At 43.1% G+C, this 27269-nt stretch overlaps 1 protein-coding gene across 5 annotated transcripts in view; it reads right to left on the bottom strand.

Annotated features, from left to right (window-relative positions):
- The window catches only part of GALNT13 (polypeptide N-acetylgalactosaminyltransferase 13), a gene marked incomplete at its 5' end in the record, with an annotated part of 144920 nt that overhangs the window by 28718 nt on the left and 88933 nt on the right, over positions 1-27269 (bottom strand). For all 5 annotated transcript variants that reach the window (XR_013929931.1, XM_080398744.1, XM_080398741.1 and 2 more), the window contains 3 exons: positions 1729-1827; positions 5922-6061; positions 25635-25815. Coding sequence is in view for 4 of the 5 variants with exons in the window: in XM_080398744.1 (XP_080254870.1) it covers positions 1729-1827; positions 5922-6061; positions 25635-25815 (420 nt within the window). The remainder of the gene's footprint in view (positions 1-1728; positions 1828-5921; positions 6062-25634; positions 25816-27269) is intronic.

Below are 27269 nucleotides of genomic sequence, written 5' to 3'. Positions count from 1 at the left end.
GTTTGGAGATGTGACAGTCGGTTCAGATTTTCTTCTCTCTGAACAAAATGAGAGGGGTCTTCCCACCGCGTGCAGAAAGACGGGGAAACACAAGAAAATATTCAAACTTGATCATAAGCAGTCTTATCAAGATCCTAACACTTCCATCTCCTAAGTCATTTAGAAAGATAATGAAGTTTGGGATAAATATGACGGACAACCTTACCTCTGAAAGAAATACGGGAATTTGCTCTAAGGTCCTGCATCTTCTCATCTGTTTTTTAGCAGATGTGGCACTCAGAAAAGTCGCCCTCATCAAGCGTTACCCAGTAGGGACATGGTCAAAAGACCTTCCTGGGGTGGGACGCCAACACAGACTTACAGTCCTACTGAGGGGTCTCTAGGGATTTTAATCACAGGGGGTGAAGGCAGGAGCAGCCCTCTGTTAGAAGCTGAACAAAAGGACCTGGGTTCTTTAATTTGAGAAAGCCATCAGAATTAAAGGGAAGAAGAGGAGAAATGTTTTCCAAAAGTAAAGCAAACCCCAAAAAGTAGAGAATCAGGGCTAAACCATGTTCAGAAAGGTACAAGTAAAAGCAGGGGTTTGCAGCAAGTTCTGATGAACTTCCAGGTCAAATCAGTGATGGGGAAACAGCAGGAACATCCCACCCGTTCCCACCGTGCGTGGGACAGGCGCAGGCAGGGGCCATGCCAGGACGGCATGGCTGTACTAGGCTGGCACCGCTCTGCATGTCACCCCCCGTCCTGCAGCCCCACCTGACAGCCCCCCAGGGGAAAAGGCCTTGTTACAGGTTTACATTGCAAAACCCGACTAAACCCAAATGAATCAGCTCTGCTAATTTGAATCTGAGGCATTAGAATATGCAAAGTTCACGGGTATTTGTACAGAGAGCAGGTACAGTCATCCATCAGTGGTACAACGAGCTAAATGACTGTCGTTTGCCTTTTCACTCCTTTTCAAACATAGCCAAGGCACAAGTGAAACACCCCTGCGCCCCCGTTGTTTGAATTTCCACTAATGGAAAAAACTCAACTTGCATGAATATTCCGCACATGTATTTTTCAGGTTTTAGAGACAGGTGACCTCAGCCACAAGTCATGCAGATTCTTACCCATTTCAACTAAAAAAAAAGATTTTTCCCTCAACACCAAAAAATAAATTAAAATCCACCATAAAATTTTCTAATGTTAGTACCTGAAACTTTAAGTGCATTTCTCTGCACTCTAAACAGCAGGAATATATTCAATAGATTTACTGGGATACTTCACTGGACCTACAGTATATTCCCCAAAATTGCAGTTGTCACTCAAGAAAACGGCTGACTACTCCTAAAATTCCTAAGCTCAAAATCTCAAATGTTCTGGAACTTCCATTAATACATTTGCTAACTGCCGCTCTTGTTTTTTTATAGAGAACCAACACGCCTACAGGTGAGCCACATTAATGGGGTATACGGAGGGGGTCCTGTTCCTATCATGTGGAACTCAGGGGGTACCCAGGCAGGGCACCCTCGCCGTCCCCAACGCCCCCAACACAAACCAACCCCCACTTCTGCAGCAGGGAAGAAACACTGATGGGGGAAGCTGCAGCTCCACACAGCTCTGGGTGAATTCTAATCAGTTTTTCCTGATAGCTGTTGTGCCTGTGGTTACACAGCAGCAGACGTAAAGCAATTATTGTACAAATAATACCTTTTTTCTCTTTTTTTTTTTTTTTTTTTTTTTTACCTGATTTCCTCCCATGCCGTGGCAGTTGAAAATGCCCACTTTTTCATTTTCCTTGCGGCCCATGTTGTCTAAACACTGGTTGGTTTCAACGTTCCTGATCTGAAGAAAGGAAGAGATGAAACATTCCTTGAAAAAAATGCCTGCAGATGTCATATTTGTGCAGAAATAAAAATACACCACTGTAGGAGAAAGTACATTACCCGTGCATTCAACTATATGAATATATTTTAACTTGCAATTCGTAAATATGTCACACTACCAAAAGAAAATGAAAATGATTAGAAAGAATATAATGAGATTTTAAATTACATGTTAAGTGTAAGTATGAACAGCATTCAAGGAAAAATTAATTCAGTGCCCTGGGTTGCTTTGTTTAACAAATACAATACGCTTTTACTTCTAAACAATGCAAAACTAATGGCTTGCCCAAGATACGCACTTTTCTTTTCTTCCAGCAGGGCTGACTCTACTCCAAGAAAGAAAAACGGAGTGTGAACAGCATTTGACATTCAGAGCAGAGGCTGCTGGACAGCTTCCTGACTAATTACATGCTTTTAAAAAGTTTATAAATAAAACGTTCCCCTCAGAATCTACCCATCCTCAGAGAGGAACAAAAACACTTTAGTGAACATTTCTGCTTAAACAAACCATTTTTACATCATTTGTGCACAATGCAGCTGGGAAGCAGGCAGGTTATGAGCACGGCGCCTGTGACACTACATGATGTGATGAGGTCCTTCCAGCAATGCTCGGCTTAGGCGATCGCAACAAAAGCCATCAGAGCAAGAAGCAATAAGGAGCAGCAGAGTAAGTATCAGAGCATCACTCTCCAAAACGTATTTTTAGAATACACATCTATTCAGGGAAACAGCTGAGTATAAAAGCAATCAACCAACTTCAGCTTCGTATGAGGGGAGAACAGGAGAAGCCACAGTCCCCCCCAATGCTCTCACACGTCACAGTCTCCATGATGGTGTGAGCGTTCAGCTGTATGTGCGTGGAATGCCTTTTTCTTAACCCACCTCATATACCTGTTAGCACAGGAGGACAAGCTCCTCCTGCTCTTCCTCACAGACTCACAGGACAGTTTGTGTTGGGAGGGACCTTAAAGCCCACCCAGTTCCCAGCCCTGCCCCAGGCAGGGACCCCCCCCAGCCCCATCCAGCCTGGCCTGGAGCACTGCCAGGGATGGGGCACCCACAGCTGCTCTGGGCAGCCTGGCCCACCGCCTCGCCGCCCTCACGGGGAGAGGTTCTTCCTGATATCTGACCTGCATCTGCCCTCTCTGCGCTCAAAGCCACCCCCGTGCCCTGTCACACGTGCCCCTGTAAAAAGTCCCCAGCACCATGGGGTGATTTTCTTACTAATGTGTACAAGCAAACCCACCTCTCTGTGTCCCTCATCCCTTTGGTAAAACTGTTGTGAAACGCTGTATTTTGAAACAGTTCAATGGCACTTGGTACCCGGCCACCCGCACTGCCCATGCCACCTTCAGCGGCTCCGCAGCAGGGCAGCCAGCACAAACCAGTGCCACCGGACTGGGCTTGACACAGTGATGCCAGGAAAATGAGATCATGAAATCTGATTAACGACACCGGGGAAGAGTGGCTCAGGAAAGCTTCACGTGGTTGCTTTTTAATCTGCTCTAACGTTGCTAATCATGCAGGAAGAAATTGCAGCACCTTGTGCTGATGGGTAATCTCTGAGGCTAATGCTCTTAATTGCTTAATCCTGCAAGAGCTGCCGAAGGCAGGAGAAAGGCTGCCGGCACTGACAGCCTGGTCACTGATGTGGGGGCTCAGACCTCAGGCGCCAGCTGATAACCAGCCTGCTGGTTTCCACCACTTTCCACCTGCTTTTAAAACAAATGGACATTTTTTTTAGAGCCCAGTGAAGGTACTTGACTTGCTGCAGCTTACATGGACGTGGCTTTCTGGCGCAACCTGCGGCACGTGCTGGGGACCAGCCGCAGCATCACCGAGCTGGCTCGCGGACCCCCTCTCCTCCTCGTCCTGCTCTCCTCGTGGCTGGCACGTGCCACGTGGCAGGCCACCGACAGAACCACAATCCCCAAACCATACCCTGGTGACTAGCTCCAATGATAACCCCAGCCTTTTTTCTTAAATCACCTTTATGCAGAAATAAGAGTTTCAAGTGTTTCCACGAGAAAGGTAATTTAATTTTGCAAGCCCTTGATTCATTAAAACAGAGGGCTAAAATAAAAAGTGACTCGAAAACTCACCTATGATCATTATGTCTCAGGTTTATAAAATAACTCCCTACTTGCATTTAGTTTGTATTCGCTTTCAAAAGACTATTCAGTATCCACCACATTTAGAACATTTTATGCCCATTCTGAGGCATATTTTTGTCCACCTAGGAAATTCAAATCTCATACAGTCACTTTATATAAGTTATGTTATAACTGAATAGAAAATTTACTTGCAAATAAAGAATTGGCAGTCTTTGGGATCTGCCTATTAAGTGTACAATGAATGCGCTTCATAAACTACTCAAGAAATTCAGTTCTGCATAGCTCCACACTTCAGAAATTTCATTTGAAAAGTGTGCACTTTATTTATAAAAACAACGGACGCATATCAACTAGTTGTGCAATAACCAAATGAAATTCAAATCAAAATGTCATGTAATACCAATTTTTATTTTTAAAACATAGGGTGGTTCAAGTGAACCATGCACAAATATTGTCCAATCTCAAGGCATGCCTGCAGGAGGTCATAAGTAAAGACGATTATCTCAAATGTGTCAAAATTATTCACTGCTTTTATCACTGTTTGTGCTACAAAAGAATGAAATATGCAGTTGCACAATGTAATTTGGGGCCCGACACTGAGCACTCATTACATTTAGACTGTACTGTACTAGAGAATAATCTTCTCGGATTTATTACCAAACCCAGTTCTTAGCAGCCAGCAAATCCACGGCTCCCACCCAGGGCTGCTGAGCATCATTTCCTCCTGGATCTGAGCAGAGAAGCACGGTCACCCCCTGAATGGGCCACCCCAATGCACCACACGTATCGCTGAGCAGCCGGGCGCATTGCAGACCATTAGTGGGCTAATGATGCCAGCTGCACCGACAAGTCAGACTGTCTGTTCTACGAGACTACATCTCTGCTGAAAGGGAGGAAAATGACTGAGAAATGCACTTCTGATGTTTTTCAAATTGTCCATTACTGCTGATGAGGGTACCTGAGCTTTAGGTCTAAAAATCCACTTTACTGCTCAACTGGCAGTCAGCAGCTGTAATAGTCAGACATGAGTTTTAATTCATAGATCCTGCCTGAACTGCTGTTTCCATAGAAACTGAGGCAGTGTTGGTAAAAATAAGGTGTTTTAATAACTATTTTATTACTTTCTCATACTTTTATTTTCCATTCTGACAATATCGTACAAAACCTTATTATCTGACAGTTGTTACATGAGTTCCTTCCTTGCTGTAAAACCATGTTTCACTTTATTTTGTCATAGTTAAACTGGAAAAACTACTGTGGCTTTTATTTTTCACTACAATTGCAAGTTTCAATAGTAAATTACTTTCCTCGATGTAAAAAGCTATGTGCTCGTTTGATTGCTATTCTATTCGTAGCTATCTTTAAATCAAACCATTCAAGAGTTGTTAAAAGTCAGCATAGGTACAACTCAACAGAATATTTCTAACAGTGAATTATTTGAATGTTAAAGTGATATCAGTTCTTGGTGGTACTAGAACCAGCCGATCATTAGGAATGTCTGTGTTACTCAGCTCCAGGCAGCCTTGCTGGAAAACACGTCATCAAGGATCACACACATTTTTTAAAAAAGAAAAGGGAAGAAAACAAAAAAAAGAAAAAGCTTTTTCCACTCTAAATGTAAGTGATAAGTGATGATGGAAAGTTCCCTTCAACTACTGCGCATTACTTAATTATTCCAAAAAATTAGTCACAAACCTCACTTTTCCAACATGCTACTCAAAAGATAAATTTTGAATGGTGAACATATACGTTCAGAATAGCAATGCCCTATGGAAGATTTAGAGAAAATATAACCTGCTCCAAAGTAAAGATAAGTACGATACAGTGATTGCACACCAGCACTTTACTCCTTTCTCCAAACCCACTCACCTTCTCAGGGACCCCTCCATCTGCACAGGGTACTTACTGGTTTAATTTAGCCAGAGGAAATGGTTCGTACCTCACCAAGCGAGTAATAGCGCCGTGGAATCTGGGAGTCGGGATAGATGTTTTCCAAGTACCACGAGAAGGGTTTACACTTCAGATTTTCTCTTAGTGCTTTTCTGACGGATACATCACCATAATCCACCTTAACAACACCTGGAATTGTTAAGAGAACAGATGATCAAAGCAGAGGTTTTGTAAACCTGCAAAGCATAAATCACAGATCTTTCTCCCGTTGTCATGATTTCCTTTTTATCAATATCCATTTGCCGGAATTATGGTACAGCAGTATGTGAATACGTGTGCAGCTGCTACACTGCAGCTCTTTACATGCATTAAATAATTGATTTAACAAATTGAAAAGCTTGGAAAATTACATTTTTGCTTTTCAGATCATTTATCAACCCAGAAAGGCAGGACCACTGAACTCCTTGAGTTCTTCATATTGCAAATAATAAAAGATCCATCTGCAATTTTCCAAAGCATCCTGCTGGTGTTTTCCAGCAACCTTCTGAGAGAAGTAGCTCGGACGAGGCATGGCTATTTTACTGATGCAATCTCAATCACGCCTCGGGGGATTTCACCAGAAAGGACATGTTCCCCATCCTGAGGAACCTCGGTGCTCCCTCCCTCCCACAGACCCCGGGCTCAGCCCATGGCAGAACTCACCACATCCTTGTTAACAATACTATAAAATTAAATGTCTCCTGCCATAGGGCAGGGAAGGGGCAGCAAGGCGGCAGGTTTCTGCAGAGACCAGGACCCATCTGCTGCCCCAGACCCACCGCCCCTACCACAGGCAGGGCACAGAGGGCACTGTTCTCTGAATGGGAGGTGTCATGATGTCATCTCACAGTTAAATTGTCACCATGCCCAGCGGTGCTGCTCCTACCGCAAACCTAAACACCCGAGACGTGAGCCAGCAGCATTCAGCTGGTCATCAGGAGTGGTGCATGGGCCACAAATCATAAATACAGGTCAGGAAAAGAAAAAAAAATAAGAGACTAATAATCAAGGAGAAGGGAAATCAGTTAGAAATCCGCCCTGTACAGTGTATTCTGATTTAAATTAAAGGAATATATGGTGCTTTCAAGACTCAGGACAGTTGGTCAAGTGATTTATTTATCTGTTGATGGTAGAAGTAGGCGCCAGAAGACATAAAAGTGGGAGGACACAGCCAGGGCTGCATGTCCCAGACACAGGGGACCAAGAGATCCGCAGTGACTGCGCATCGCACACGAACACGCATTGTACAGCTCACGACCCTGGCACATCTGCACCACTGACACATTAAGTCCATGATACAGGTGACATAAAATCTACTTTGTAAGTGCATGAATAAAGACATTGCGGTCTTAAAAGTATTCTCAAATCTTTTGAGATGCAGCATTCACTCTCCAACCTGCCCACGTAATGCAGGGTGACACGCGACCTCACCACTCACAAGCGGCAGCAGGGGTGAGCATTGCTGGAAATTCTACCAGAGCACACCCAGCTCTGTGACTTTCAGAATTTAAAATAATATTGAGCCAGTAACCTGGCAATGTCCTTCTCAATACCCACACACTCCAGGAAGGGGGGAACTCAGGAAGGAACCATTCATCACTGGAAGAAACATAAAGGCCAGCCTTAAGGTGCTTGGCCAACCTGAGCTACTAAGAAAGATAACCAAACACCAAAAGGCATGTCAAATACACTCTGCAGCCTGATTTAACCTAATTTTAGACATGAGGTATCATCCAAAGAACGAGCAGTAGGCAAAGCGGTAGTAACTGCCAGCAGTCAGCCGAAAGAGTTTGAAAGACAGTCCCAGATTTCTATCTGAAATCCATGCTGCATTTCCATCATCCTCTGCTTTCCATTATTTATGGGATCTTATTTTGAAATTATCATAGAGGTGAAGCTCCTAGGGTATCAGCATACTCTGCTAGGGAATCACACCCTGAAGCACAAGATGCTATCAATTTTTAAAGAAATTCAGTACATAACTACAGCAAAACTATTCATTACTATAAACAAAAGTTTAACTTGTTTTGGATAACCACTCTTACTCACATTTCCAAATACTTACTGGTTACGTCTTGGACAAATTAGGTTTATGTATCATTATGCAATTGTAGGATATGATGTAGTTCTACATAATTAACTAAAATACATGATATGCTACGAATTATTGCTACAGGTTAAAATCAAGGCAGGTGCTCCTGGGGAGCACTTCAGCCTGATCACAATGGCTGGGGGCGACCGATGCTTCATCAGCTCCAGATCAGAAAAACCCCTCGAAAACCAATTGTTCTTGGTTGGTGCCAAGAAATTAAGTGGCACCTACCCAGGAATTAGGAAAGCATGAAATTTTAAACTTCAGTAAACAGAAGTATTCAAATAAAACCTTCTACTGTAACCCATATAGAGAAATTAAATCATAGTAACTTAGGGGACGGCCGAAAAGTGAAGAGAGATCAAATCCGGGTTAAATCTAGGCAGTGTTATCCTCTATAGCAGAGCTGGCTGAAGGTGAAAAACAGGATCTGCAGGGACTGCGGTGGAAATGCAAGAGCTCCAGGGAAAGCCGAGCTGAAGCGCCCTGGGAAAAGCCAAGCTTACGGCACAGGGCAACACAGGGGCCATACAGGACAGCTGTGGTGGACAGGAGGCTTCACCTGCACTACAGCTTTCAGAACATCTTCTGGGCTAAAGCATGCTCAGTAAAGTATTTGGGGAGGTTTTATAAAATTCTTAAAGGACTCAACAATTTTTACTTTTTTTCCCCCCAAGAAACAGAGCTCATCCATCAGCTGTTCTGCCATCAAGAGGATTGATCACAGCGTTTCCTTCGACTTTGTTTAGGGAAAGAAAAGCACCAAAAGGTCAGTATTACAGTTGTTATTTAACATTTTGCTTTTTCCAATGGCAACTTTTCTCTAAGGAGAACTCACATAGCCACTATTTAACTCACAGCACTTAAACCACCTTGGCGTCTAACCCCTGTGCTTCCATTAAGCAGCAACTTGTGGCTGTTCCATCGCCCTGTGCCTACCGTTACTCACCACAGAAGGAACAAATGAAGCAGTCACGGACGAGTCCAACAAGTCCTCTAGACCTGGTCGGGCACGGACAGGATTGTGACAAGACTTTGGCTGCAGAGTATTTTTCCTTTGTATGTGCCAACGGTGGAAGATCAAGAACACCTGCCTGGCTTCAAAAGCTATCTGTGCAATGTGTGCTACACACAACTGCACTGAAAATATCTTTGCTTTCAGAAAAACGACTTTATTTTTAAAAGAATGTTTTTGAGACAAGCTTTTACAGGCAAGGAGGAGTGGGGGTCTGTGGTTGCTGCCTTTTCCAGAGGAGGTGTGCACTGCTGCTCTTATTTGTGCTATTCAATCCTTGTCTATAATTAAGCTAATCTTCCTCATGGGAAGGCACTGGAAGTGTTACGAGAAAAGCAGTATCTGTGTTTTGTAGTGCTTTGTACTTGGGGATCTGATGAAGCTGAACATGAGGAAAAAGGATATTAACCCAGCTATAGGCTGAGATCGCAAACCACCCAGCCTCCCCCACTGCATGCACACACATGGGTATCTAAGTTACAAACCAAATCAGAAACACTACCTCCCGGTGAAAATACCCTGTGGATTCACCAAACACCTTGTTCCTATTTTACTTTACAATTCTTACAGGGATTTCTGTTTCCACATTTCGTTCAACCTTGCAATTGCCAGAATGGAAAACACAATAAACCTTTTCCCACTCAATCTGGCTCAACTTCATACTTGAGATTTCCGTAATTAAACAAACTCCAGCAAAATAAATTCTACTTTTACATTTTAATAAAGCTTAGCTGTAGTGATGGGGAGCCTTTGAAGGGTTTCGATGCTCACCTCACTGGGGTAGGTTTACCTTAAGGCTTTTCAGGACTTGGGATCCTACGACAGATGCAGACGGCTGGTTCCCCTGGCACGGTGGTGACCCAGGTCTCCAAGACACTGGCATCCACCCCCTCAACTCAAGCTGTCTCTTCCCTCACTCTCCATACCTCCTAAGGCACGTTGGTAACACTCCCTGCTCAAAGCCTGACAGGTTCTCCCTTCCCTAAGCTCCTCTATTCTCTATACTCCCCATCCTGCTGGAGCCGGCTGGCCCATGTTGGCAGCATTCACTTACACCGCACGTCGCGATGCTAGCGCAACGCCCCTTTGTCTTCCAGCAAGGACCTCATTTGTATGGATCTCCAGTAAACTTTTATATTCCCTTCAGCTCAATTTAAAACCAAGCTGTTATGAATCAATACCTATTTATTGTCACTACTTGCTAAATAATCGATGGGACTCAGAGGAAATATAAAAATAATTAATGACTAATAAGGCTGCTTATGCTTAAATAAGAAAGCGTAAGTAAAATGTCCTCAGGTGCAAAAAAAAGGAACGAAACACCACAAGAAGCTACAGAAAGTGTAGCGTGCAAAAGAATGGATTAAAAATATCTCAGGAAAGAAGCAGATTGTTTTAACAGAGCAGCAGATGTGTTTCAAGTAGAACAAATTAAATGGCGGCAGCATTGCATTACATCTGCATTTTTTCTAACGGGCATGTCCTGCAGATTGGCTTACAAGGGCACAGTTTCAAAATCAGTGTAACGTACCATTTCTGCAGAACAAGCCATTAATTCATGATGAAAAAGATGAAAAAAATAAAATCTGGAATGAAATAGAGGTTGCAGAACTGGGAATAATTTTCTTTACGTAAGAATAACCCTTTGAAAACTTAATCCAAATTAGGATTTTGCTATCTTTTGCTGTCTTGAAAAACCGAAGAGGAAACCGTTGTTTCATTGAACCGATATTCTAGTGTATTCAAAGGTAGAGGAAGGTGACCAGAGAAGCCAGTCCATGCACTTCTGTCTGTAGTTCAGCTCTGAAAACCTGCATCGCGCTGCACGGTAGCCAGGCCAGTATCCAAGGTGCCCTTGTGAAACGCAAAAGCCAAGAACCGAGTCGGAGGCCACTGAGAACCTTCACAGATAGAGATGGTTGAGTCTGATTTTTGCTTTTTTTACTACCAAAGCAGCAGACAAAATGACGTTTCATAGGATTAAAGATGGCAAAGTGCTAAATTAAACATGAGTTTGCAACACCAGGGTGCCTGGTCTGGCACACGTTACAGAGAAGCAAGAACACACGCCGATAATTTTGGAAAAATATTAGTTGCTGCATTAAGAGGATTTACCCAGTGCCTGGGAGGGTGCTGCTACCCAGCACGCTCCGCTCCTCTCCCTTCAAGGAGGCAGAGGGTGACTACTTGGGCAGCTGGCGGAATGGTAACCAGGGGCTTACAGCTCCCCTCGTCACTTTGCTGACACGAGAGGAGCGATCCATCGTGCCCAGGACGGGAGAGCTGCCAGGCACCAGGCAGGTCCTGCAGCGCTTCACCAGCTCCTTACAACACAATCCAGAAAATAAGACACATAATGCTGTATGCTTCTAAAATCCAGGGACTTTCATGCTGTATCCCTGTCAAAAGCAGACATATTAATTGGTAACACATGCGTTTTCTAATTAGCCAAAACATTAATTCCTTGATGTGTCTTATTTATATTGCCAAAAAACATGCGTAACTCATTAAAAAGCAAAACAAACCGAAAAACAACTAACCCACCACCCACCCTCCCCACTCTTCCTGAGAAGTCCTGATATCAATTCATGAGTGATTTAAGATAAATATAGGTAGTGGTTTCACAATATAAAATATGGTATGGAATGAAGACTGAGCTTTTAATGGGAAAATATCAGCTATATATACTTTGAGAAAATATAATATCTAACTTTAAAAAAAACCCTTGTAACTCAAGAAAATGAGTCAGTATTGTCAATGTTTCTGCAAATAAAGCGTTACACAATAGTGCGTTGCACTTTTAAAGCTGATTTACCGCAAAGGATTAAGACCTCAAATGTCATTTTGCCTTATAAACACACCTGTAATGTATGATACTTACACAGTAAGTATCTATTTTAGATAAAATACTTATTTTAGAATGACAGAGGTTAGTTAACTCTTACATTGCAAAATTTGTCCAGACACTGAAGAAAAAAATACTAATTTTACTGAAATAGATACCAATGGGAACATTATTATGAATAGAATTAATGCTGCATTAAGATGTTTCTTCCAGTTCATATGTCAGGAAAGCTTTTAAGAGAGGCAGAGTTGAAAAGAAACCTCTGACTTCAGCTTTAACCACCCGGCACCAGAGAGTAAAAATTAAAGCAGTAAAATTATTGAGGTACTAGAAGAATTTTGGCAGTGAAAGCATTTTTGCTGTGAAAACCATAAGACCCTGCTACATTACAGCTCTTCTTTGTCATCAAAATATGGAAAATAAGTGTTCCTGGGAAATTCTGTCATTCTTACTACATCTAAGAGCAGCAGGAGTGAAACTGGCACTACTGGGACTGTAGCAAGGCTAGAGCTGATTTAAGTACGGGTGTGCATGTAAAAAAATGTATTTTTGTAGCTGGAAAAATTACTAAATACCCTCATAAAAGACCATTATATTCATGCTGTTTTTCAAACTTAAACGCTTGTTTTCTATTGACGTTTATTGTATTAAGACTAAACATGTAGGTCAGCTATCGATCTCTATTTTGTAGGCATCTTAAAATGAGTCTCATTTGGAATGTCCATGCAACCCTAACAGAACAGGATTATTTCCCAACTCAGAAATCTTAGAGACAAAATACAAAGCCAGCCTCTTTCCCCAGTGTATTCAAATATATGTTTTGTATTACCTGGTATTTCAATATTGGGCACGGTATGTGTGAGTGTATTATTTCTCCTATGCCATTTGCATTACATGTAAAGTAATAAAGATTTTCTTCCTACTCTTCCCTACCAGCTGAAAAGCTGTGTTAACTCATTAGAGATTTGTAATATGCCCCACAAGGGATATCGTTAGGAAAAAAGTAATCTAAGGCTCTGGCTGGCTGGCAATGATCTGGCAACGATCTGCCAACCCACTCCTTACACTCCATTTTATTACAAATTTAATAAAATGTTCTTTGCAAGTATCAGTGCTATAAACGACACAAAAGATAAAGCACGAATTTGATCTGTCTCGATTCATCTATGTTAATTACACGGGAGCACTTCTGCGTTTGTTGATCTACAAAAGTCATCTTTCACCTCCAACAAAACCAAGGGCATATACAAAGGAGGGATCGCACCCAGGAGCAAAGGGTTTAAGCCCCCTTTTAGCTGCAGCTTTAGGTGAGGCCGTATTGACACATCAAGACCTCTGGATCAGCTACAAGGCAGGAAAACCCCGATTCTCGTACCTCCTCTCGTAAGTACCTTTGAACTAAATCAAGCTAGATGACCCCCCCAAATGAAGTCAAACAACAATAATTCTCAAGGTGGTTGCTGGTTTTAATAACACAGTATTCAGCTAAATACCGCGGTGTTGCAAGTCCTGCCCTTTCCTCCTACCACCAGCCCAGGTGGGAAGCATCCACAGAGCTTCACCGCCTTCTGCCATGGCGCCACTGCGGGGGGGAGGCTGGTACACGGGGGTGGCATCTGCGAGGGAGAGCTGGGGGAACCTCGTTTCCAAAGCCAAGTTTAATAACGCCAGCTGAATATTGCACACGGCAACTGGCAAAGCAGAGCTGCTACAGGGCTTGGGGAGGGGAGAGGGGCTCAGGCCACAGCGCTGATGGGCACCGCGAGGACCTCCTGCCCCTTGAGAGTGGTCCAAGCGCATCTTTGGGACTCAGGATCACCATCCAGGTGCTCTCCGAACCCTTTAATTTCCACTGTCACTACACACGAAACCAATTTCTGTAGCTCAACTGGTTCACACTCAAATCCAAATGACTGTCTTGTATTTTATTTTGCATAAATCATCTCAGCTAACTGTTGGCACAGCAGTGAGACAGGGCCACTTCTCTGGACACATCTGTAGAAGAGAAGGATTGTGGCTGGCAGACCATCAGCTCCTTGAAAGGGAAGAACTGGTGCTGGTGGGCATCAGCGCAGCCCTCCCACGCAGCTTCCCCACCACCAGTAGCTTCCCCACCACCAGCAGCCCCAACTGCTGCCTGCAGCCATGACTTTTATTACTGAGAAGGATAACAACCGATTCCAGTAAAGTAAAAGCAACCAGAAACAGGATCAGGGCAAACACTCAAATAAATAACGCGGTCAACTATTCACTTGTGTTCCTTTACAGCATTAGTCACTTAGTATTTTTGGTGATGCCTGACTATCAAGTGGTGCTTGAAGAGCGTTATTCATTTTTAGATTGTTGCCTTTGATTAATTACATTGGCTGGGTGAACCTGACCAGCCAAGCAGAGGCCGAGGGCTGAGTACCAATGTTGTTGTGGTGGGTCGACCCTGGTTGGAGGGTTTTTTCCCTTCTTAAATATGTTATCTCAGGGATGTTACCACCATTACTGATGGGCTCAGCTTTGGCCAGGTCAGGTTCATCTCGGAGCCAACTGGCATAGGCTCCATCAGATGTAGGGGAAGCTTCTAGAAGCCACCCCTGTAGCTCCCCCAACTACCAAAACCTTGCCACGCAAACCCAAAACAATTGTTGATGCACTTATTTCCCAAAACCCCATTGAGGGCACACTTAGGAGCTTTTGCTCCTGCAAGCAACACTGTCAGTAAACAGATTTACAGAAGTGCTGCAGCACATGGACCCACAAGGGGTGGCTTGGACCACCCAGGAGGAGCGGGGACGAGGTGGACAGGGACAGCACAACCTCCCTGGACTCACCATGAGCCAGTCCTGCCACCTTCACCTCCCCTCTCCTGCCACCACTGCGGCATGCCCCGTGCAGCGCAGAGCCCTGCAGCCTCCAGACGGACCCCTGGTACGGGCACGGCTCTTCACCGCAGACACCTCCTCACCTACTTTCGTGAAAATTGTATGTGTGTGTATATAGACACTTAATTTTTACTTGAAAAGTTAAGAACAGTGACTAACACTATAAAGATCTTGCAGCCCAATTGCTTTCATTCAGTATCTCTTGGGTTTGGGTTTTTTTTTTCAGTCAGAGAATCTCAGCAAGTAGGGACTACCAATAGGTTCAGGTCTTCAATATCAGTGTCTTAAATATAAGCAGAGAAGCAACAGAAGAAAAGTATTTTTTTGACTCGGGAAGCAATAGCTCAGCTGTCCCAGCAAGACCCGTACGAGCAGTCTCTTGCATACAGAGTCACAAGAGCATTCTGGCACGCAGGAGTGCCAGCACGGACGTGTTCACGTCTGTCTGGGGCAGGATTAGTGCTGAGCCTGAGACTGACCGGCCGTGACAGATTCCATCCCTTGTTCATGATGTGTTCAGCCCTAATGTTCAATTTGGTTGAGCAAGGAACCAAGAAAGTATCTTTGGAAACTATGATGCTGAAAAAGTTGTATTAAATTTTGTACTTCCTTTCTTTTTTCCCTCTCCCCCTTTTTTTTCCCTTTTTTTGTCCTTTTCTTGTTTTCTTTTTTCCTTTCCCCTTCCCCTTCCTTTCCCCTTTTCCTTCCCCTTCCTTTCCCCTTTTCCTTCCCCTTCCTTTCCCCTTTTCCTTCCCCTTCCTTCCCCCTCTTTTACCCTTTCCCTTCCTTTCCCCTTTTCCTTCCCCTTCCTTCCCCCTCTTTTACCCTTTCCCTTCCTTTCCCCTTTTCCTTCCTTTTCTCTTATCCCCCTTTTTTGTTCATTTATTTTCTTTTCTCCTATTCTTTTCTTTTCTTTTCTCCCTTTCTCTCCTTTCCCCCTTTCTCGCCCCTAGCACACACATTTCCCACCGTGGCAGGCTATGGCAGGAGCAGCCCAGCCGGGCAGGGTAGTGCTTTGCTCCTGCAGAAAATCCTCACCCCAGGCGAGCGCTTTCCCAGCAGGATGCGTGCAGACTCAGTGGCCACGCACCAGGGGCACCAGCGTGGCCACACGCATTTCACTGTGGGATCACCACGCCGCAGATTAAATTAACTTATTTTGGAATTGGTGCACTCGCAGCTCTGGCAGTCCTCGAGCACTGAAATGCTAAATAGGTAAAGGAAGAGGGAAAATGTTTATCAAGAGCTCTTACTTCCTAAATTGATACAGTCATTATCAACCTAATTATATAATTACACTTGAAAGCGGGATTGCACATCGTCTGCTGAGTAAATCTAAGTAAAACACAAGCACTTATCTTGTAATCCCAAATTAAAACTATAAAGTACTATATTTAAATTCTCGATAATGCTTTAAATAAAGTGCTCAAAAAATAATGTAATTTTGCATTTTAGCCTTACTTTAATAGACTAGGTAGGACATGGGAATTGAATACTAACTGATTATTAAGAAGATAAAGTGGTTTAGCAATGCACAAAGTGTACAGAGAAACCGAACTATTATGGGCATTATCTTTTTCAGCTGACTGTGCAAATGCAGGCCTATCCTGAGCATGTAATTATTTCCATTCAATGATTAGATACGGTATTTTAATGCATAAATTGACATAACTGCCTGCATTTAGCAATGCACAGGTTGAGTGGAATGAGATACACTGGAACAACTTGAAAAAGAAGTGACTGTGGCTGCCAGGAGCAGTGTGACTGCAGCAGACAGAGAAGGTGCATCCCCGCAGACCCACCAGGGCATACGCACACGTGCCCTGGAAACAATTAAGACATGTGTTTTTGCACATAAGAAAAAGATGTTGGTGTAACAGCAAAGAACCACCCAGCGTCTAATCCTGCACTGTTGATTTACGTCAATTACACTGTTAATTTAATGGATAATAGTGAAAATAACAGAAAGCTGACTGCTAAACATACTAACAGAGATTAGTTATTATTAAGCTGCTTTTTTTTTTTTTTATTACAGATGCCAATAAAAGACCAATACGGAGGGAAGGAGAGAGAATTGCTGATGCAGTTTGGCATTGCATTGGGCACATTTTGCCTCATCGGGATGAAACTGACCATCCCCCCTTTGGGTACTTTGCATTCCCAAGCAGTCAGAATAGAACACTTTATTGCAGTCAGAAAATTGCGAGGATTTTTACTGATTTAGGAGGAAAGTCTCCTGTCAGCTCAATTACCCGGCACCAGTTCAACCTGAGCATAAATGAGACTGGCTGCAGAGTGCCACTGACAGCAGCAGAACATGGGCAATACGCAGTAACTCCTCCATTTTTCAGAACAAATTCATATTTTTCTTTTCTAAGAAAGAGACTTACTTAAAACCCTTTTAAGTGTTTCCAGAATTTCTGAGATATATTTTTTCAAACTCTTCTGAATGACTTGGCTCCCACGGTTTCAGGCTGTAATCACACTGCAGACTCTCAGGCTCCTGTCAAGTAACATTCAAAACTCCTTGTCAAACGCAGTATTTATATTAAAACAAAAAGGTAAGTGTTCCTCCCTACAATTATATTTTGTGATCTTACTCTCAGTTTTCAAACCCATACCAGCCTCAGCAAACAGAGCTTTCACAGCCCTGGGGCCCTGCTCCAGACTGAGCAAAGCCACCCTTCACTCCAGAAGACACAGTAAAAATAAAACTGTGCTGTTCCCTCCCACCACCAACGCCAAAGGACAAAAATAGAGCACTTTTTTGTATGTTAATTGTTTCACCCAGCGTTTCACCATGTGATAAATTAAGCTTTTTTTTCCAACTCAAAATATTTCGCACAGAATTTAACCTGTACAGTTTTACTTTTTGTTGTTGTGGTTGTGGGTTTTGGTTTTTTTTGTTAATCTCTGTTGGATACATTAACAATTTGGGTTCCTAACTCATCTGAGCATGTGACATGAACAGCCAACACACAGGATGGCCAAATTCAAGGGTAGCAGAAATAAAAGATTTTATTCTTATCTACACACTGCTTCCACAAAGATAGGGCAGCAATTTTAAATATGTCCAACACCACCAAAAATTTCAGATGGGTTCTTCTTCAGTGAAGTTCTATTTTTACAAGCAGAGAGCTTCAAGAAAACAATTCATAACTTGATTGATCCAGACTTTTACCTTGAAATAAAATTACTAGGTGTGCACCCTAATTATGCTGAGAGATATATTTAACACAATGCCTCTGTGAACAACCATTGGTTCCTCTTTCTCTTAGGACATCAGCTGAGAAATCAAATTAATCAGCTCCCAGAGGAGAACTGGGTACATGAGTGTGTGCTGATAGATAATAGCTTCAGAGACCTAATTACTAAAATGCAACTTCCTTTGTTCTCTAACAGAATTATCTTGAGATCTGTATTTTTCAGATTAATAAAGTAAGAGAAATGCATGCCAGACAAAAGGATAAAAAACCCCAGTTTAATAATATTGAGAACAATTTCTAACATTTAGAAATGGCCTATTACAAAACCCAAACTACTAATTCTTTTATTGAGAAGGTTTTTTTTTAAGTTTAAATGTTATTAACTTTAATTTCTAAACCTCCTAATTACCTTTCTCCTCTATTTGCTTCTTAATGCTGGGGAACATCATCATCACATTTTGATCGCCAACTGGTACAGCACATTCATAAACAACTTTTAAAGACAGCAGAAAATATAAAGGAGCCCTATACCAAAATTCTTTCCAGCGACTGAAACAGCAACAGACATTAAGTTTTGAATTAAACTGATCTTGTCCTGCCAGCGTCACTGGCACTGACCTCATTTCAGCCTCTTTTTCAATAACATGTTCTCCATAGGTTCTGTATTGGAATTTTCTATCAAAATCTTGTGCAAATATGCCAATGTATAACTGTTTAAAGAAGACAGATCACATTTAGAAGCATTACTGACTATCTGTGTTCATTTCAGAAGCGAGTTACAGTTTTGTTCATAGAAAGGCAGGTGATAACCAGAAATACAAAAGGTGCAGTGGCGTTTCACCCTGATTTTTCCAATAAAAGGAAACAGTTTCATGAAATATTGTCATGACAAAACCTGAATCATTTTATCCCTCTTTGACTCCACAGTTGTACCTATAACTAACAACCGAGAGCAAATGATCTAGAAGTTCTTACCTTGCACGCCTGCCCGGGGGGCAGGGGGTAAGGGCAGCTGGAGCCAAGCCAGCAGGACCAACCCCACTGCTGGTGCATGCCCAGTGCTGCCAGAAGCCCTCCGGGGCCAGCACCAAGCTGATGTGCCTGAAGGTGGGATCCCGTCCCACAGGGATGCTTATCACCAAGGGGCACACCAAGGCGTAGCAGAGATGAAAGAGTGAAGTCAGTCAGGTGGGATGGGGGGAACCGTGGTCGGGACAGCACCGGTGGTAGGAGAGAACCCCCCCACCCCTACCCCAGCACAGCTGCCAAGGGTTCAGCAGGCAGGACGATCCCCCCCGCCCGGCTCGGGAGGCTGCGGGACAGCGCAGCGGGGCCATTCACAGCTTTGTGAGGGTCTCCCCATGCACAACGGCTCTTCAAGGGGGGCCCTGGCATAACCTGACTGCTGTGCTACAACCCACCACAAACGTGCAGAGCAATTTAAATGGTTTGAAACACGGCTGCCTCCCTCCCCTCCCCAGGTAGTAGCATTAAAAACTGCAAGATAAGCCCCTTTTGCTTCATCTAATTGAGGTCTTATTTTTATCAGCAGTAGCCAAAGGCATACTCAAACCCAGACACCCAGGGGGTGCAGAGGGAATGTCCACCCATCCCATATGGTCCTGCATCTGAAATACTGCAGGGTGGTTTTGATTTCTACCTTATTATCTTGCCATCTTTTCAGATGGAGACTGCATTTTAAGAGCTGCCTTAGCATCATACCGGCATAAAAGAAAAGGCAGAAGGACCCCAGCCCTGTGTCAGCCCTGGGGAAATTTTGATAGGGAAATTGATAACGTCCTCCCCAGGTGGAAAAAGGAAAAGGATGCCTCTGCTAGCAGCTTTTCCTTCCCACAGGAATCGCCGTGGAAAGCGGTATTTGCAATGCATGATATCTCACTGGATGTCAGACTGCTGAAAAATGGCTTGTTAAAGATAGCCTTTCATTTGTATCTGTGCTTAGGAGCCGAAATTAAAATGGCCTACGGCAACAACTGGTCTTTTCCATAGCAGAAGGGATGTCTTCTCACCTCGGAAACCAGCTGATGAAATGCAGGCTGGAAAGCCTAATATTGGACATCCAAGCTAAAAAAAATGTCACTGACAAAATCCTCCCCCGCTGCTGCTGAAACCTAAGAAATTGTAAAGGCAGCCGCAAAATGATTTCAGAAGCTGCTCTCTAACGCAACAGGAAATAATCTGTAATTCCTGTCCAAGACACAGATGCTAATGAGGAGACATCAAAACGCATGCTCATTTGACCTCTCACATGGCAGGTGCTCTTCCACACAGAGCTTCACAACGGCTCCTACTATCAAAAGCATCTGCACGTTTCCAAACGTCCAAATTGGGCATTTTCCGCCCAGCTGAACCGCAGGTACATGTCAGTACCCACCACTCCTCCAAACCTGGAGATCATCCATCCATCCATCCATCCACCCATCCATCCATGCATCCAACCACCCACCTCCCTGATAGACAACAGCCACACCAAATAATGCCCTGCTACATCAGCACCACACAGACAGCTCCAGGCTGGAACCACCAGCAGAGAGGATTAAGGTTCTGATTTACCCATCCAATGTGCTCCTCATAGCCACTCTCAAAACCAAATCTCATATTTAAAATGCTTCGACCTGCAGAGGCATGACTGCATCACTCCATTCACATGGCATCCTGCAACGTGAGCACTCTGATAGATGGAGACAGGTATTTCCTACCGCCACTTTCTTGAGTTTAATTTTCTTTTAAATGGGTGGTTCCAAAGTAATCTATTTTGTTGGAGGTCTGACATCAAATTGTCAAAAGAGCAGAGCAGGGAAAACCATAGAATCATTTAGGATGGAAAAGATGTTTAAGACCACTGAGTGCAACCATTAGCCCAGCGATGCCCAGACCATCATTAACCCATGTCCCTCAGCACCGCATCTATATGTTTCTTAAATAACCCCAGGGACGGTGACCCCACCACCCCCTGGGCAGCCTGTCCCAGTGCCTGACCACCCTTTCCATGAAGAAATGTTCCCCAATGCCCAGTCTGACCCTGCCCCGGTGCACTTGAGGCCGTTCCCTCTGGTCCTGTCGCTTGTTACCTGGGAGCAGAGCCCAACCCCCCTGGCTGCAGCCCCCTTCCAGGGAGCTGTAGGGAGCGATCAGGGCCCCCCTGAGCCCCCTCCTCTCCAGGCTGACCCCCCCCAGCTGCCCCCATCAGGCTCGTGCCCCAGCCCCTGCCCGGCTCTGGCCCCTCTGTGTCCCTGTGCCCCCCCCCCCAGCAGCGGTGCCAGCACGGGGCACAGGGGGACGGCGGCTGCCCGCGCCCACAGTGAGGGGCTTGCTCCAGCTTTCGCAGATGTGCTGGAGAAAAGCCAAAGGCAGACTTAAATCGGATACATTTTTCCATGCCCTTTTTCTTTTACTTTCTATAGCCAAACATCACCTTTTGCTCAGTACTGAATTCCTCCCTACCACAACTCACAATATCTCGGTAGAAATTCTGGGTAAAAAAGGATTAAAAAAAAATATAAAAATCAAGCCCTGCTGTAACCAAAGGGACCTTTGCTTAGAAGGCTGTGACACAAAAAGAAAAGCAATGGTAGAGAGAAAAAGAGAGGGGAAAAAAACCCAGAAAGAGTTCTGATCCAGGATTTTGAGTGTCGCATTTAGGAATTTGAAAATTAGAACATAAGTGATTTGGAAGCATTTTTTTAAACTGAAATATTAACATGTTTTAGAAAACTACAGAGCAGCAGTTTAATCTGGCACTCTTTCTGAAATTGGAATTTTTAAATTATTCTATCCTGTCGTGCACTATTTAGTCACCTTTACATGCATTTTGCTAATATTTCATTTAAAATGTATTGTGTTTTCAATAGCCCTTAGTACAGTGCTTTTAGAGCTTCAGCTCACCTAAATGCTTTAAAGCAACTACCTCCTCATCAGCCTAGAAAAACTTGCTGTCAAAGCAGAATATAAAAGCACAGAGTGCAGTGTATTCGCCACATATGTTATGTGGTGAATATGCATTGTTAGTACTCGCACACTCTTAAGAAAATGTACGCTTTCAGGGTGAAATATTAGAAATGTATTTAGTTCAACGCAAATGCAATGGGGAACTTGCTCTTACAAGACTGCACAAAAAAAGAACTTAAGGGAGAAGCGAATTAAACAATGGCTAATCCCATGTGATAAATTTATGGTTCGAACTTGACTGTCTCTTACATGGGTTGTGAATTCACTTGTACATCATATTAGACATTCATTTGTCAGCATTATATTTATTTTTTTCCATTTTTTTCCCTTCCTCTTGCAGGGGAATAGAAACCAATTATGTCAGAAACAGTCAGGCAAATTTTCTGTCACATACCGTACCCCTCCAGCATTAATTGGGCAGATATAATTAGAAAGGGACAGAATCCTGAAGGGACACAACCCTGCCCATCTCACACAAAGTTCCATTTCCATATGTAAGAGGACTCTGTCAGTGGGGTTGTTCTGCACTCATGGTATGTTTACCCTCTGCATGCTGTTAAAGCCAGCACAAGCAGAACCCATGCTGCACTTCCACCAGGTGTGACCCATGATGTCTGTTCAATCAGCACCATGAGTGATGACAAACGCCAGTAGCTTTAACAGCTGACCTGCTCCTCCAGACCAAGGCAGCAAGTAGCTCATCCTTGCACGACTCAGAAGAAACACAGCAGAAGACAAACAGGACTTGAAGATACCAATGGCTTCTGGAGACCTCTGCCCTCCAGGAATCCCACTGCCACCCGTACAGAACATGGCTGGAGAGGGATGGTGGTTCACCTCGTTGGCTGGTTTGGCTTTTGTTACCCACCCTGAAGTCAGCAACATTTTGTCTTCTTCCATGGTTTCATTCCTACTATTGGACCAAGAAACCTCTCCTCATGGGCTGTTCCCCGAAGAGAACAGACTTACTTTTTCTTGAGACCAGGCATTCCTCCATCAGTGTTCCACTCAGAGCCCTGGGGCCAGAGCACCACGAGAAGATGCACCCGAGGAGGTATTTCACAAGGACGGAGGAAATCTGCCGGCACCTCTCTCCCTTGCGATGCAATGGCCCTTCCTCCCAGCTGGAGGCAGAGCCCTGCCGGCGCTTCCCAAAAACGCTCGGGGCCACCCTAAACCTCTGACTGATGGGGATCATCAGCCTGGTGATGTTTTCTTAAAGATTTGTTTCATGCTTGCATCTTTTGGTTATATACACATTTTTACACATCTGCATTTAGTGTATATATAAGATATAAATAAATAAATATCTTTTTTACGCCATTAACGGGGCACTTGAGGTGTGCATAGACTTTTTTTTTTAATGGTGCCTTAGATTATTTGGCTTGATAATGGTTTTCCAGGATGGACTCAGAATGTTTTATGAGCGCATAGTGTGACAGCCACAGGACACATGCGACAACCCATGCAGAAATCAAGAGTTTTCCGACTTCACAGCTCATGATTGCAGGTTGGCACCTGATGATTGACCGAGATGTCTTGCACCCCTGGAAAAATCAAAGCACCAAAACAGCTTGTGGAAACAAGCAGGTTTGCAGTCAGAGTGAGCTGAGGTATAATAACAGTAAATTGCGCTGGAGATGAAACGCAGAACTCATACAGATAATTATATGGTCCCAGGTTTACTTCTTGGTGATAGTGAAAATGTAAAATGATTCTGTTGCTACAGAATTTAAATGGGAAGAAAGTTTAAAGATGGAAGAATTGGAAGATTATCCCAGAGCACACAAGAAAATAGGAACAATAGCTTACATAGTCTATGGTTACTCTCTACCACAGACATTTTAAGTAATTTATAAATACTATGAAAAATAACTGTTTTTCATACATATGACTATATATTCTGGCTTTTGAACTGAAGCAATTTACTTTTTACTACCTGTATAATTTTGTGGTATCGGTAAAACTGTTTGGAGTAAATACCCACCCAGAATAGTTTTCTATTTTGTATACAAATCTTTAAAAGGAAAATAACATTATAAAGTATATTAACCTTATTTTTTCATTTATTTCAGCTAAATCAAATTAAATAAAACTACCGGTCCTGATTTATAGAAAGAAAAGTCTAAGCTCAAAATGCCTGCTTTAAGAGGTCAGCTGTGACCAAAGGTCTACTTGAAATACAGGTGCAAGACAGTCTTTACTCGAAAGCCAGCACTGCAGGTACACACTCTTTTTTTCCTGATCACAGCCACTCATTAAAAGTTTTTGATTCTTGGGTTTCTTCAGGGGAAAAAAAACCCAAAACGTTTGTTTAAAACTCTAAGTCTGATAAAAACTGAATCACCTCCAAGTCTCATTTTTCAAGTGAACATGTACGTTTGAAATGATGAAAGTAAGAACATGAAAGAAAACTGCCCTGTCAGAGACTTGAGGGTAGCTACATTATTCTAAAGACCAAGATTTATTTAAGAGCTAGTTGCATAAAGTAAACTTATGCTTAATTAACGAGGAAAAAAAAAGACAAACTAAAATGTGTTGTCACTTCATGGGCACAGGTTGACTGTCTACGCCAACCAAAGTGAGGGCTCTCCCAGCCAGGGAGTCCCTGGGTAGGCAGCTGTGTGCCAGGCTGAGTGGGACATGTCCTTTTTGGAGGGACACCTCAGCGCATCGCACGGAGAGTGACGAAAGCCCCATGTCACGCTCCATTTTTAATGTACCTACTCTAATAAGCTCACTCATATGGGGGCCCTGATTATATTTACATAAAACGTCCCCAGTTTTAACATAATGTTAGGTTATTTCATCAAAATATTTATGCACAATATAACCCTTAACCATTATAAGATCAAATAGGAATATGTTTTTTATCTCATGTATTTGACCTTGTTTGTAATTTGTATCTGCTATGTACTCTATACTGAAACCTAAATGAAAATCACCAATAAAAAGGAAGAGCAATCTGCATGTTTAGAAGAGAGCGTTTCTCCTGAGGAATGATACTTGGCGTTGGTGAGACAGAGGAACGTGATGAAGACACTTCATGGCACTGAGTCCTGTGCTCCAAAGGGCTCCTGCTGTCCACGCAGCCCCAGAGCACCTCTGCCAGCAGAGAATCACAGAACTGTTCTGGTTGGAAAAGACCTTTAATATCCAACTTTTAAGTACAACCCAGCACCACCAAACCCACCACTAAGCCATGTTCCTCTGCACTGCATTTATGTCTCTTAAATACCTCCAGGGACGGGGACTCCACTGTCTCTCTGGGCAACCTGCTGCCCTCCCATTGATGCCTTCTGAAGGCATCATTATGATCTTCATTATTATTATAAGAATATCATTATGATCTTCAGGGATCATAATGATAATCTGGCCAAATTCTACTTTTCCTGGACTAAATGCGTCAGAAGAACTTTCTTACTTGGTTGAAAACTAATGTTATGAGAATAACGTTCTGATGAAAACCTCATGGTCTTTGGGAAAGGAGGAGCCTTAACTAATATATTTCTACCTTGGGAACAGATTATAGAAGGTTTTAACAAATGGAAAGGATAGAATTTTGAAACACCGGAATTTTGAAAGCACTTTTGCTGTTATGTCTCAACTTGTGCACACACATGTGGACATGTCTACACTTACCTTTATGTGCCTTACATTTACGCTTCCCTTTTTTTCAGACAGCTGTACAGAACATAATATGATCAGGATATAATTTCTTACCTGGGGATATTATATAGAAGAAGTCTTTAAACTCATCCATCCAGACCTCTGCCAGTCTCCTGTTGTTCTTGTTGATGACATGTCCCGTGCCACCAGGGAAGGTGTAAGGTGTTGCCTTTCGGAAAACATGGCCAACATGCGAGCAGGTGACAATCTCAAGGGAGCCACCGCACTGCCAAATCTGAAATTAAAACATGCAGAAAAAATGTTGACTAAACCAAATACAAGCCACGCCTAATTTATAGCAGTTGGGACTGCCAGGTTAGCAGCTACCTCCTGATTTATTTCCCCAGGTCACAATTCAAAGGGGAATTTCAAGAAAAAGTTTAAGGGAAACTCTTGATAGCGGTGAACGTGCACAGACTTTAACAACTGTCACAACGTGAATGCCTGTGTGGATGGTTCACTTGGTTCTGTGTCCTTACAACACAAACACATGCAAAGCACCATCTGAGAAAAGCATCATCCTATAATAGATTCAGTGTAGGGTATGGATGTTATTTGTTTGAATTTTCCAGGATTTCATAATATTTAAAGAAACAGAGAACTTTACTTGTGTGTGTGTATATAGATATATAGATATAGATATGGATATGTCTATGGACATATTTTTCAAAGCAGAATCATGCCCATGACCATCCCGAGCAAAGGCACAGCAGGGCTTGGTTACTATCACAGACAGCAATAGCAAGCAGCCAGCACAGGTACTCTGAGCACCACAGAACCACAGAAGTGAAATGCAGATGCAAAATGCATGTTCACATGGTGAGTACCATGATCAACTCCAAAAAAAACCCCAAAAAAGTTATAGACAAAGAAAAGAATTTGATGAATTTCTAGATGCAAACTGTCCCTTTCCGCTACTGGAATTTACACTCTGAGTAAGCTCAGTGGTTTCAATACAGCTGCACAAGTATAAAAAAATTATATAATCCTGGCCTTTAATACCCTGCTGTTAAATGAAGTAATGTATTTTTCTGCCAGATGACAAGAGTCTTGCTATGATACACATCAGCTTGTGTGTTAACTTCTGTTCTGCCATCTCCCATCTTTCTAGGCTCTGAAAACAAGTAGAGAGGAAACGGAAGGAGGCTGGAGGTCCAAGCCTGCAGAACTGGAGCACACCACAGGCAGTCGGGTGAACAAGAGGGGCAAACAAAGATTTCCATCGGATGCTTATGGGGTTACAAAGCTTTGCTGTTCTGCCAGACAATATCAGTCCCTCGGGATTCACTCTTCACTAAGGTTCACTGACATTTTGGGCATCACCAAAGGTATCGCCAGCTGCCCAGTTCCTTACTTAGGCTCGTCCCACCCTTCGCTTTAGTCTCCTCCTAAGCAGCCAGCAGGACTAAAATTTACAATGCCTCCTGGTAATAAACCACAAGAGTTTAAGAACCATTGGATGTTTTAAACAGGAACCCTGGTGCAGTCTTGTAATTAGAGCTCCTCGACACAGACGTTAAGTTACCATAGTAACTTAATGCAGATTTTATTTAATTAGGGCTAAATCCTTTTATATAATTTAATTAGTATGCTAAGTGATGTACTCTGTTGGGATAAGCAACGACAACATCAAAATATTCTTGTGTTTAACATCTTGTGTTTTGCAGCTCAGTGACAACTAGTCACTTC

This window comes from Falco punctatus (assembly GCF_963210335.1).
Source record: "Falco punctatus genome assembly, chromosome: 8".
Lineage (NCBI taxonomy): Eukaryota > Metazoa > Chordata > Aves > Falconiformes > Falconidae > Falco > Falco punctatus.
Note: the sequence above shows the minus strand (reverse complement) of the source record. Positions and strands in the feature narration are given on the sequence as shown.